Genomic DNA, 13,355 nt, shown 5'->3' with positions numbered 1-13,355 from the left:
ACAAACGACTTCTTTCTTGAACATGTGGCCAAAGTAGAAATCATGTCACATTACTTTGTGTCCATTGTACATATTTCAGAAGATTTAATTTTACCATAAGCCATTTCTGGAGTAATTTTTTTTCCTGTTTTAGTATGCACTGTTGTATAATCTATGTTTAACAGGATGGCTAAAGAAGGTACATAATCTGTTACAGATTTCAAGTTATCATCCGATTATCACTATTGATAGTAAACCTTGGAAAGAACTTAATTTTCTTACAATTATAGAATCTGCTGCTGCCAGCTTTGCTTTTTTCCTTCGAAATGATAATGGGCTGGTTGAAGGCTTAAGCACAACCTCCTGAGATATTTCACATTTTAACTTCCTATTTTACTCAGTCACTTTCTCTGGGTATCAGTTCTGTGTTCGACCTGCCAGCTCAATGTACAGAAACACCAGATTCTTAACCAGAAAGTCTTTTAGGCTCTATCAGCTGGACTGCACAGAAATGTAAAGTACTGCTGTGAAACGACAACTAGAACATCATGATCATACTCCTTCATGCTTTTCCTCTGCTCAAGACTCTACTAAATCTACAGGTTCATGTTTTGCAGCTGTTGCACATTTTTGTTCTGAGGATGGGATGCAGGTGGTCTAATGTTGGACATCTACAACAGAGGTATTCTTCAGACTCCCTTAACAGCCCACAGAAAGAAAAAAGTTGTCTGGAATGTGATCTACCTGATCTCTTTTAGACACCTGCATTACAGTGAAATGAACGGTCTTCAAAAGGATTTAATCTACCATAAATGGAGCATATGTAACTATATGTGAACACATATGCTGCAAACACAAGATTAATTTCATCAGATGATTCAGGAAATAAACAGGATCTGATGTTTGTTCATGCCCTCAACACCTTCTGTAAATAAAATTTATCCCATGACACCAGATTGCAAGATGTATTTTCTTAGTTTCCGCTGGAAACCAGGTATGACCAATGTTTCTTACAACAGTTAACCCTAGAGAACAAATTCTTCACTGAAAACATTGCTGAAAATCACTTTTTTCCCCTCTTTTTTTCCATCTCTAAAAGCAATTCCATGCTCTGAATTTATAAGGTATTTTCTAGCATGCCTTACAAATTATTAGCCACACATAAATGCAAGATGCTTATTTAGCTTATTCACTATTTCAGCTGTCCAAACATCTTGCTTTAATTTTAAAAGTGCAATTTCAAACTCGATTTTCCCATCCTTTTAATTGGGACCTCAACCGCTACCTGTAATTAGGTGGTTTATTTTTGACTCATAATCCTTAGCTGTCTCATCAAATCATCTGATGAAACAACTGAACTGTCTGAGTTATGGTTTATTATTCCTATGCAATTCACTGATGCTATTACTCGTTCGAAGGCCAAACTGTTAAGTTTCACTCTATCCAAAGATTCAGAGCTGATCTACATATCAATAAGCTTTGCCTTTTAATGTGGTGCTTCTCACTCCCAGAATATGGAATTCCATTTTCATCTTCTTACACAAACAAAAGCCCACAGGTATACAAAACACACATGCACAGAGACCTTCTTAGAAAGTACAGGCAACCCCTTATCTGTATTTCTGAGTCTAACCAGTGCTTTAAGGTTACAAGGCTTTGTTCAGAAAGCCAAGCTGAAGAGGATTTTGTTGCATGCTGAAGTTCTTACAGTTTAGCCCAACTGTAATCCTTAATGCACCATTCTCTTTCCTCTCTATCAATGCACATGTAGCTCTGAACTCAGCTTCCCTACCGTAGTCCACAGTATTTTGAGGGACTGTTCTTTTCCCACAGCAATATAAATTTTAATTAAAATTGGTAAGCCAAGCTTCCCTTATTTATACTCAGTTCTTCATATGGCAACACATGGATAGGATTAAATCGTGCTGTCAAACAGAGATGCTGGTATTTGATGGCTTTTAATATTGCTGCCCATACCAAGACAATAAATAAATGCTATCAATATTACCTGTTCTTCTTTAGTAATTATTTCATTAAAGTCATATTTATGCTGTCAAGTATCAGCGAGAACTGCTGATACCAACTAGTAAGTCTATTTGGTGACAATAAACTATGCCCAAAGATGGTTTTGAAAGGAATATTAGCAGTAATAGCAACAGCAACTTAGTATGTATTTTATAAAACTTTTCAATGTACTAAACTAATAAATTCAAATATTAAAGAAACGTATAAGAAAGCAGCAACTCAGACCACAGGTCTACATTTAGTAGGCAAAGATCGGCAACCTAGCTAAGCAGCAAATACCCTCCCAAGCCACCCGCTCTACCCTCAGAAAGCTTGCAAAAGGGTGGGTTTACGTAATTCCCAAAATGTCACTTCTTCCAAGGATGACAAGGCAACTTCTACCATGCCCCGTTCCTCAACACTATCAACAGTCAAGGAACAATGACAACTTAAACACAGTGCCTAAGGCAGGTTGGCAAAAATGTAGAGTAAATTAGCTTCCAAACCCTATTCCTCTTCTCAACACTGCACTGCAAGTCTCTAGTTACAGAGACTGCTTCTGATCTCATTTACTCCAGGCTGACAATAGTGTAAGTACAATCCCATTGCCTTTGACTGCAGCATTCCTGCTTTATATTAGTGAAAAGGGATAAGAATAAATCCTTTCTATTCACTCTTGAAATCAGTGTGCAGACTGCTGAGAATAGATATGCTGTGTCTTCTACTCAGGCTAATTCACAAAGGTGTTACAGGTGACATTATAAGCTTTATCAGGCTTTTAAGCAATCATCAGCTCAGAATGCTGACTAAGTTTCCTCCCGATTGCATAAAACATTTGTGAAGACTAATTAAAAGTATCAGCCACAGGCTATCAGAACTGTATCTATCATGTTGCTATAGATTTTCCCTCAGTATGGCAGCAGTATCCCTCCTCATCTCTAAAGAGATTTTTTTCTTTAAACTATGGTTTACTTAGTTCTGTTGCACTGAAAACTAAAGCTGAAGGTGAAATCAGTGGGAAGGGGACATCTTTCTAAGTCTCCAGTTGGAAAGGAAATGTTCCTCTCCTTTTGATACACCAGACTACAAATGCCCACTCCCAAGATACTCCTTCCCTTCAACCTCAAAAAGGACCCACAGAGAGACCTGCATTTTCCTACATTACTTCCAGGACTGTTAGCAAACCACTGATGCACTCCATGTTGCTGTTTCTTTACTGATGTCAAATCGAATTCTTGGTAGAAGCCCATGTTTTATTTTTAATGGTAATCCATGAGCTAGAGTATAAACATAGATGCATACATTTCTCATCCTACACTGAAACTCCCTGTTATGTCAGCATAAAGATCAAGGCAGAATAAATCCTTTGTATTGTAAGTATGCTTTCTGGTTATCATTTATTAACTATCACATTGTCTCTTTCACTTGTTCAGCTAGGAAACGTTCCCCTTGCAAGTTATCACAATTTCTTTCTCTTCTCCCTTTATGTTATTCTCTTATCTGCACTGTTTTTCTTTCCCCAGTTTTAATTTATGTTGGGTTTGTTCCTCTGTACCTCTTTCATTACTTTCATTTCCACCAGGTCCCACCACTAAAATTTTGCCCTATTCCATCCACTGAAATGTAATCAGTGATGTAATTAATGCTAGCATTTTACATGCCATCAGAGAAGTGTTGAAGCAAGATTCAACCTAGTGAGACTGGATATTCTTTCCCAGTAAGGGTTGTCCAGACTTTCTTTCAGGCTGAGTCAGAAAGAAAATGTATTTATTAGTTAACCTTTACTTCCCCTTGGAAAGTTCAGAACCTGGCAGCTACAAACTTTCTGTTTGTTAAAGTACATTTAAATTCTGAAAAATGTTGAAGACTACATAAACACATTAAACCAGCTCAGTCAGGCCTTGCAACTGGAAAGATGACATCACTAAATCATGCTATTTTGAAGGCAGCCAGTTTAAAAAGTAACACATGGTCTATTGTTTTTTTAAATTTGTTGCTTGATGTCCCTTGGATGACACTGCTTCATGTGTACACAGCAATGCTCTTCTACACAAAATATCTACCCCAAAAATACTGAAATCTTTTTAGAGTTTTGACTTTGAATCAAGTTCAAGCGTGAAAGCCATGTTGCACCAGAGCAAAATGATCTACCTTATTTTCAGGAAAACCCAGGTGAAGTATAATTACATGCACTTCAAGGGAATGCACACAGTGGAAGAGAGACTCAGTGGGACATTCCTTTACCTTTGTGCTATTTTTCAGAGGTTGGGGTGGTACCAATGGGCCACTTTTTTAAAAAAGAGTAGAAAGGAGGACCCTGGCAACTACCAACCTGTCAGCCTCACCTCTGTGCCTGGGAAGATCATGGAACGGATCCTCCTAGAAGCTATGCTAAGGCACAGGGAGTCAGGGAGGTGATTTGAGACAGCCATCATGGCTTCATCAAGGGCAAGTCCTGCCTGACAAATTTGGTGCCCTTCTATGATGGAGTGACCATATCAGTAGACATGGGAAGCACTGCAGATGATGTCTGTCCGGACTTCAAAGGCCTTTAAAACAGTCCCCTACAACAACCTTCTCTCTAAATTGGAAAGACATGGATTTGGTGGGTGGACTGTTTAGTGGATAAGGAATTGGCTGGATGGTCACATCCAGAGGGTACCGGTCAATGGCTGAACATCCAGATGGAGATCAGTGATGAGTGGTGTCCCTCAGGGGTCTCTATTGGGACTATTCAATATCTTCATCAATGACATAGTGAGATCAAGTGCACCCTCAGCAAGTTTAGAGGTGACACCAAGCTGAGTGGTGCAGTCGACATGCCTGAGGGATGGGACGCCATCCAGAGGGACCTAGACAAGCTCTAGAAGTGGGCCCATGTGTTCCCCTGTTTTTGTGAAGTTAGCTGCCTATAAAGCCTGCCCTTCTGCACCAGGAGTAGCCTGGACACAAGATTAGTGGCATGACCCAAATGCCATTGTAGGAGGAATTGAGGCACTAGGAAAGGTGGGTTTCACCCAGCAAAAGGGAAGGCCATAGTATGTGCAGTTTTAGGGGCCGCACTCGTGGCAGCCCAGCAAAACAGGCAACAAAAAATGAGTGCTAAGCAGGCAGATGAAGAGAAGATTCAGTCCTTATGGGATTTAGTCAAAGTCCTGCAAGACCAGTTAACCAATGAGTGTAATACAACTCAGCGGCTTCACACTGCCCTGTCCAATGTATTAGACCAGGAAAAAATCTTGCGAGCCAAGGCAAACAAGTAATCTGGCCCAGACTTAAAACTCAGAAGGTCTAGAGTCAGTTCAGAAAGAACATCAAAAGTGCTTATAACCAAATCAAGTGTTAGAAAGCACAAGAAAAGTTTTTTATCCCAAGGGTGAGGGGATAGCAATGAGGCTATTAATTAAGACCAAGACTATTGGTAACAGTCAGGCGGGGGGCCCGCACAAGCCACCACCCGAACGGTACCATATTCCACCACTGAATTATCCAGAATTCAAGAAAGTATACCCACCTAGCAAAAGAAACCAAAACGGAATATCTGTGGAGGGTGTCATTGACCAGGGGTGACCAGATTTTATCGTCAGAAGATGAAGCCCAAGGATTTTGGGGTCCAGGAGTATTCCTGACTACTGATGCTCCTACAAAACTGTGGTCTTTGACGCAACAGGCAGTTTACTGGTTAGGGGGAACACACCCAAAGGAATGGGGAGCGCCAACACAGATAGACACTCCCTCTATATATTAGTTAACTGAGAGCTTACAGAAATCTGATTGTCTCCAATTAATGCTTGATAGGTGTGCCACAAAAACTCTCCCTGATGTTGTTAAATGCCAGTCCCAACAGAATGACCCATCTAATCCAGGATTTGCCAGTCTTTGAAGTTGTATGCCATTCAGCTGCAGGATAGCACCTAAAAAAGGCAAACAAAATGCAGGAGTGGCTCTGACCTGTGAAGAAGTAGCACAGGAATTGATTAACTAATTGATTAATTAATTAATTAATCCATTCTGGAGAATGGATCTGATGGAGAGAGAGCAGGGCCAAGCCTGCTATCCATCAAATGGACAGATCCGACTGACCTCCCCCGTCTAGACTACAAACACCAAAAGACCATATGGGCCCCGGTGGAACTTGTTGTAGACAGAAGGGACAGAAAAGAGAATTCCTTGGAACGTGATAGATGGCCTGCCCACCTCTGCCCTAGAAAACTTGGTCCAAGTGTGGAAGAACAAAGAAAAGGTGCCTCCCCATACAGAGTTAGACTCTTGGGTGATAAAGGACCAAATCTGCAGTTGTTAGCGACCCCTGCTCCCCAAGCGCCTACTGCCCCAGAGGAAGGTATGACTCTCCACTGGACAGGAAACTGGACACGTCATCCTCAATAAGTGAGCTGGGGGATGGCCAGCTGGTTTATTTAAGGAAGTTCACTGAAAATAAGACAGAAGATCTGTTAATTACTTTTCTCTTTGATCCATTTAAGACCCCAGTAATATTTCTAGTTGATACCAGTGCTCAAATGTCAGCACTCAGGGTGGATGTTGCTAACTGCAATGGAATAGTTGCAGATAAAAAGTAAATATGGGTCATAGATGTTTTTGGAAATTCCCAGCTATAGCCGATGGCTAGAGTCAAATGCAGCCTGCCAGCGGACTCGTCCCCTGTTGAAGTTACTATACTAGATCTTTCACCCACCAATATTCTAGGACTGGACCTATTAAAGGGCCAAGCGTGGGTAGACTCTAAGGGAAGAGAATGGAAACTCGCATCTCCTGCAGCCTTTATAAGGCTTTTGCAGTTGGCACTGACCCTTCCTCTGTCCAAGATTGTTAATGTCAAACCTTATGCTTTACTCTTGGCAGCAAGGGAAGGGATTGCTCCAGTGATAAGTGAGTTATGGGAACAGGGGACAGTTATTCCTATGCGCTCACACTGTGATTACCCAGTATGGCTGGTCCACAAACTGAATGGAAAGTGGTGATTGATTATTCACTATTGGCGCTTGAATGCCAATACTGGCCCATTAACGGTCATGGTCTTGAACACAGCAGAATTAATTGCAACCATACAAGAACAAGGCCACCAGATTTTAGCAACTATTGATGTGTAAGACATGTTCTTTATGGTTGCCTTGCAAGAAGCAGATAGGGACCTCTTTGCCTTTACCTGGGAAGGTGTACAATACCCATTTACGCGACTTCCCCAGGGTTAACAACACTTGCTGACCATTGCCCACTATGCCTTAGCCCAGGAACTAGACCAGATCACTGCCAAAGATGGAGTAAAAATATATCAATATATCAATGATGTGCTAGTTGGAGGCTCAGACACCACTGTGGTAAAGCAAACCCAGACAGAAATCATTACCCACTTAGAGAATTTAGGGCTCAAAATTCCTGCTGAAAAAGTGCAACTCCCATCACCCAAAATAAAATTTTAGGCTTCTTGTGGAAAGGAGGAACTGTGTGCATACCTCCCGAAACCTTGTCTACTCTTGCACAGGTAAAAATGCCTGAAAATAAAAAGGAATTGCAGCACTCCTTGGGCTTGCTAGTGTTCTGGAAAAAACACGTCCCCGAGTTCTCTATCATACCTTGTGGCGTATATGATCTGACCCATAAAAGAACTGCTTGGGACCAGACACCTGTCCATGAAGAGGCACTGAAACTGTTAATTTTTGAAGCTGGGATCTACTGGGCTGTAAGGCCAATACACCCAACAGACCCACTTCACATAGAATAGGGCTTCGCAATTCATGGGTTATCTACACATATGCGGCAGCATGGACCTGAAGGTCCTGTTCATCCTATAGCGGTTTTTTTCCTGTAGCTTTAAGGATGTTGAAAAGCAATATTCAGTCTGGGAGAAAGGGGTCTTTGTATTAACCTAGCCTTACAGGAAGCCAAGAGAATTATATGGCAGCAGCTCATCATCCTGTGAGAGCCCTTTAAGATCCTGAAACCAATATTGGCTGGACCCCCTCCCCCTCCTGTTCCCCATAGGAGTAGCTGGTTCATAAATGTTAATTGTTGTTTGGACTCCTCTGGTGTCATTTCACCTTAATTCTGATGATGGAAATCTGCAAACCTGAGTTGTCCCAACCTTGGGACGCAAAAACCTATTGGACCAGGTCCAAAGGAGGGCCATGAAAATTATCAGAGGAATGGAATAACTCTCCTATGAGGACAGGCTGAGAGAGCTGGCATTGTTCAGCCTGGAGAAGAGAAGGCTCCGGGGAGACCTTATTGTGGCCTTTCAGTACTTAAAGGGGGTTTATAAGAAAGATGTGACAGGCTTTTTAGCAGGGCCTGTTGTGATAGAACAAGGGGCAATGGTTTTAAACTAAATGGGCGTAGCTTCAGACTAGATATAAGGAAGACATCTTTTGCAATGAGGGTGGTGAAACACTGGCACAGGTTGCCCAGAGAGGTGGTAGATGCCCTATCCCTGGAGACATTCAAGGTCAGGTTGGATGGGGCTCTGAGCAACCTGATCTAGTTGAAGATGTCCCTGCTCATTGCAGAGGAGGTTGGACTAGACAACCTTTAAAGGTCCCTTCCAACCCAAACCATTCTATGAGTCTATGATTCCAAGAGCAGTAAAGGAGTACAAAAATTGAACTAAACTCAGGTTGGGTCTGACTTTTGGTACTACCTCCTTTAAGAACCACAGAGAATAAAACCCCTTCTTACCCTTACAAACTGCTTGAATTCCTTTCACTTCAAAAATATGAATTCAGTGTACCAAGTTGTAAGGGGAATGGTGGTCACCAACAGTTTTTATTTTCTTTGTGAAGTATTTTTCTAGAGTCTTTTTCCCAGGCAGGTTGGATAGGGTCCAAAATCAATGGCAGCTGATGGTCCACAAGCTTTGACGCTTTGTCTTCTCATCTATGGAGACCTGATACCATTAAATAAAAACAAGGTTTTAATCGATAGGAGAGGAGATAATATTTATACCTACTATATTGCTGCTGTTTAAAATAATGGGTCCTTCACAGGTGGTGTCTCAGCAGAAAATCACTGAAGACTGGATAACTACTCACAACGTCTCTAGTTTCTTCCCCATTTTCACTTCCTCTCTTGACACTGCCTAGTGTGATTCTATTTCACGACCAGAGTTTGTCTATGCTTGAAGAGTCTCAGTGCTCTGCTGGATTTGGCCTACAGCTCAATGTAAAGTTTTATGGGCACCTTGGCAGAGGGTATACCTACGGATTAAGAAGTAACTAAGAAACAGGCACTAACATGTTTCTTTCAATGCAAAACCAGTTTAGTCACATATTACATAGAATTACTATAATGCCCTAGTCAATCTCTCCTTGGAAGCTGGCTTAGTACAGGAAATACTTGCTGTAAGATAAATTTTGCTGACCAGCAGTCATGGCAAAAGTACAGTAATACTAAGGTTAATTCTGTTCTGCAGCACTTTGCTGTTTCTTTTCTAAACTTTTTAAGAAAACTGTCATCATTTAGAGTTTAAAGGGTTCTGAAAAAAAATATTACAATTACTGCTATGCATTGTTTCTTGAACTTCAGGTACACTATCCACACTCAAGAGTTTCAGCTGGTAATTAACAGATCATAAAGCAAAGCATGATCCCCATCATGAACAGCTTTACAACCTGAAGTGCAAAAAATTCACAGAGGTCCACATTGTTATGTACTGCATAGTCATGGCAATCCCAACAGGACCACATAACTGCACAGATGCCTACATGCACGGTTATGTAAAGGACAGCCAAAGACGATTGATGAGAATTTCGGAAGATTAATGGATTCCACCACCCACTGTGAAATCACATCAATATGGAGTTCTCACATCCTATTTCTCTTCTTCTTTTGGAAATAGTTTACGGGCAACTTTGTATCACATGATCTTGTTACTTTAAGCCTAATCATCCACAAGCTGTCAGAACAACTCACATACTATGCCCTTCTTATTGGGTAAATCCCAACCACCTAGCAAACACTAGAATAGACTAAACAACATTTATACAACCAGGACTTTGTTTAGGAAACACTTCTGAGCTCACATTAACTTCCCTCCGTGGTGTAGCCGCCACCTTTAAGTAACAATAAAAATGAGGCCCACGCGAACACTGGAGGCCCGTGCAGCCATGCCAGCTGGTGAAACCTCACTTTGTCAGACAGGACATGGGGTGCACTGGGGTATTCTGAGAGGGGACCACCCGGCGGCCCAAGCCTATCCCTCACCTCACATGGTTGGGAGACAGGGTGGAGGAGAACAAGTATATTGAGGAGGAATAACCTCATGCATCAGTACAGACTGAGGGGCTGAGCTCCTGGAAAGCAGCTCTGTGGAAAGGGACCTGGGAGTCCTGGTGGACAACAGGATGACCATGAACTAGCAATGTGCCCTGGTGGCCAAGAAGGCGAATGGCATCCTAGGATGCATCAAGAAGAGTGTGGCAAGCAGGTCGAGGGAGGTCATCCTCCCCCTCTATTCTGCCCTGGTGAGGCCGCATCTGGAGTATTGTGTCCAGTTCTGGGCTCCCCAGTTCAAGAAGGACAGGGAACTGCTGGAGAGGGTCCAGCAAAGGGCTACAAAGATGATTAAGGGATTGGAGGATCTTATGAGGAAAGGCTGAGGGCCTTTTCAGTCTGGAGTAAAGAAGACTGAGGGGGGATCTTATCAATACTTATAAATACTTAAAGGGAGGGCGCCAGGGTGATGGGAACAATCTTTTTTCAGTGGTGCCCAGTGACAGGACAAGAGGGAACGGGCACAGACTTGAACATAGGAAGCTCCATCTCAACATGAGGAGGAACTTCTTTCCTTTGAGGGTGGCAGAGCACTGGCACAGGCTGCCCAGGGAGGTTGTGGAGTCTCCCACACTGGAGACATTCAACACCCACCTGGACGCCGTCCTGTGCAACCTGCTGTAGGTGACTCTGCTCTGACAGGAGGGTAGGACTAGATGATCTCCAGAGGTCCCTTCCAACCCTGACCATTCTGTGATTCTGTGACCCAAAAGGAGCTGACGGGTTTCTGGGCTTAGGCCCCCAGAGCCCTGCTTGCCAGCCGTGCCGATAGCACCAGCCACGCTGCCAGGGACGCTGCAGCACAGCCCCGCGCCCAAAATGGCGCCACGCCCAAAATGGCGCCGCCGGCCCGCGCCGGCTGTTTCCCCCCCCGACCCCCGACCGACCCCTCCACCCCCCGCGCTTCGGTGGCGGAAGCCCCGCCCTACTATTTGCATAAGGCGGTGCCGCCACTGGAGCTGCGCACCTCCCTCTTCTCGTGGCGGCGGGGCGTGCAGCCGGGCCGCGGGAACGGCACGGATGAGGCGCATGCGCGCTGTGGACGGGCGCTGGGGCTGTGCCGGCGGGGCGCGGAGAGGCCGGGAGGGGCTCACCGCCGCCGGTAACGGCCGCCGCGGCGGAGAGGCGGACTTCTGCGGGCCGGGCGGCGGCCCGGAGAGCTGGCGGGGCCAGTCGCGGGGCTCGCCGCAGCAGCTGGCGGAGCGTTACGCGGACCTGGCGGCCAGCCACAGCGAGGCGCTGCGGCAGCGGGAGGAGCGGGAGTGGCACAACGCGCGGCTGCGCCAAGAGAACGCGCGGCTGAGGCTGGAGAACCGCCGGCTGCGCCGGGAGAACCGCTGCCTCTTCCGCCAGACCTTGCTGAGGCACGGCCCGGACGACCCCGCCGCCGCCGCGCAGCACGGCGAGGAGGCGCAGGCCCTGCGCGCCCAGCTGGGGCGGCTGCAAGAGAAGCACCGCCGGGCCTTGCAGCACCTGCGGCGCTGCCGGGCCTCCGGCGGGCCGGAGGCCTCGGAGGTGGAAGACGAGGAGCTGAAGGAGCTGCTGGAGGAGGACGAGCAGCCGCTGGAGAAGAGGAGCCTGGTGCCGCCCGTGTAGCCGGCCCCGGGGGACGGCGCGGCCTGGGGGGAGGGCTGCTGTGAGGGGGCGGCGCGGCGGGCCGCCCGCCCCGCCCGCCCTCGCCGCCTCCCTCCGCCCGCGGGCAGCGCTGGACCTCGGGGCGCGGGAGAGGCGGTGGCTTATCCCCGCCTTCCTCCCGTCGCTGCCCCCGCTGAAGCGCGGGGCGGGCCTTCACCCTTCCGTCCCAGAGAAAGGCCGGGGGAGGGGTTGGTTGCGTTTTTTTAATCCCCTTCCCAGAAGTATGGTCAGGGAGCATTGAGCGTGCTCAAGGAGACGCAGATTCAGCTGGAAAACGGACATGCTTGGAAGAGGCCAGTGTTTTAATCGAGGAATGCCTCGAAGCAGCTGTTGTCATGGAGAAAAGAACTACGGTGAAAAGAACAGTTGGCCTCGTGTCACCTCATAGCATTGAACTGTGCTTCCTTTGGGGTCCGGTTGTGGCTCACCTTTCTTCTCTGAGTTAGCGGTTGTCATGTAGGCATCAGTAGCCGTGGAAGCTATCAGAAGATGGCTCTGGCTAGTTTTTAGTCTGTGTTTGTCCTTTAGGAAAGGGAGCGGAGGAAGCTTGCGGGCTTCGTCAGCATTCCAGTAACAGTTGGTGATCGTTCGAACTCTTCTGAATAGTCAGGGTGAGGGCTGCAAAACAGTATTTGTATCTTTAATGATGGACTTTGTTAACTGCCACATGAATATTGATTTGAATTTCACACTTTCACACAAAAATGCAGCTGATAACAAATAAAAACATGACACAGCAAATGACTGTCTTCAGTGTGATTTTTAACAGGGAGTTACTTTGAAATTTTAGATGAAATGCCCTTCAGACCTTTGTAATGCACTTCCTCAAAGCCAAAGGAATTGGTTATTTTTTGGACCTTTCTTCCTTAAGAAAATCTACTATTTAAAAGCAAATTACTTAGTTATTTTTAGATCTTTTTTTCCTTTAGACATCTACTTGAAAGTAAGCCATGTAAAGAACTGAGACATCAGTTGGTGGTGTAATGTTCCCTCGTGCTTTTTTTTGTCATTCAAAAGCTGTCTGATGCCTCCAGGTTTGGGATTGGTTCCTTAAAGTTTTAATAGCCAAGGTCTGTTTCAGCTCATCATTCAAGTAACGTGAAAATCCATCTTTTCTCATTATCTTTGGTAATGTAACTTCTGAAACAAGTAGTTGTGATTCCTTCATATAATGTCAGCATAAACCTCTAATCATAAACTGACTGTAGTGCTCGTTAAACTTGAGTCTCTGGATCTGTGTAAGTGTATTCTTAAAATGGGAGGGGAAAAAAAAAAAAAAAACACAAAACCTGGCAAGGTGCAGTTAATGTCTGCTTAATGAGATGTTGTGGGTGTTAGTGTCTGGGTGTGGTGTTTGATCGTTTTATAGACAGATTTTCTCAGAAATGCTTAAATTGATACATGCTCAAGAATTACAGTACCTACAATAAGCGAATCAACAGGATTGTCGT

General features: G+C 44.9%; 1 protein-coding gene across 1 annotated transcript; it reads left to right on the top strand.

Annotated features, from left to right (window-relative positions):
- Nucleotides 1-11,289: 11,289 nt before the first annotated feature.
- Nucleotides 11,290-12,822, top strand: TUSC1 (tumor suppressor candidate 1; the record flags this gene model as incomplete). The annotated part of the gene is made up of 1 exon (XM_082497292.1): nt 11,290-12,822. One exon carries the CDS (start codon nt 11,290-11,292, stop codon nt 11,863-11,865), a length of 576 nt encoding a protein of 191 aa, XP_082353418.1. The 3' UTR covers nt 11,866-12,822.
- Between the last annotated feature and the right edge of the window lie 533 nt (nt 12,823-13,355).

This window comes from Vanellus vanellus, assembly GCF_965231255.1.
Source record: "Vanellus vanellus genome assembly, chromosome: Z".
In the NCBI taxonomy this organism is placed as follows: Eukaryota; Metazoa; Chordata; class Aves; order Charadriiformes; family Charadriidae; genus Vanellus; species Vanellus vanellus.
Note: the sequence above shows the minus strand (reverse complement) of the source record. Positions and strands in the feature narration are given on the sequence as shown.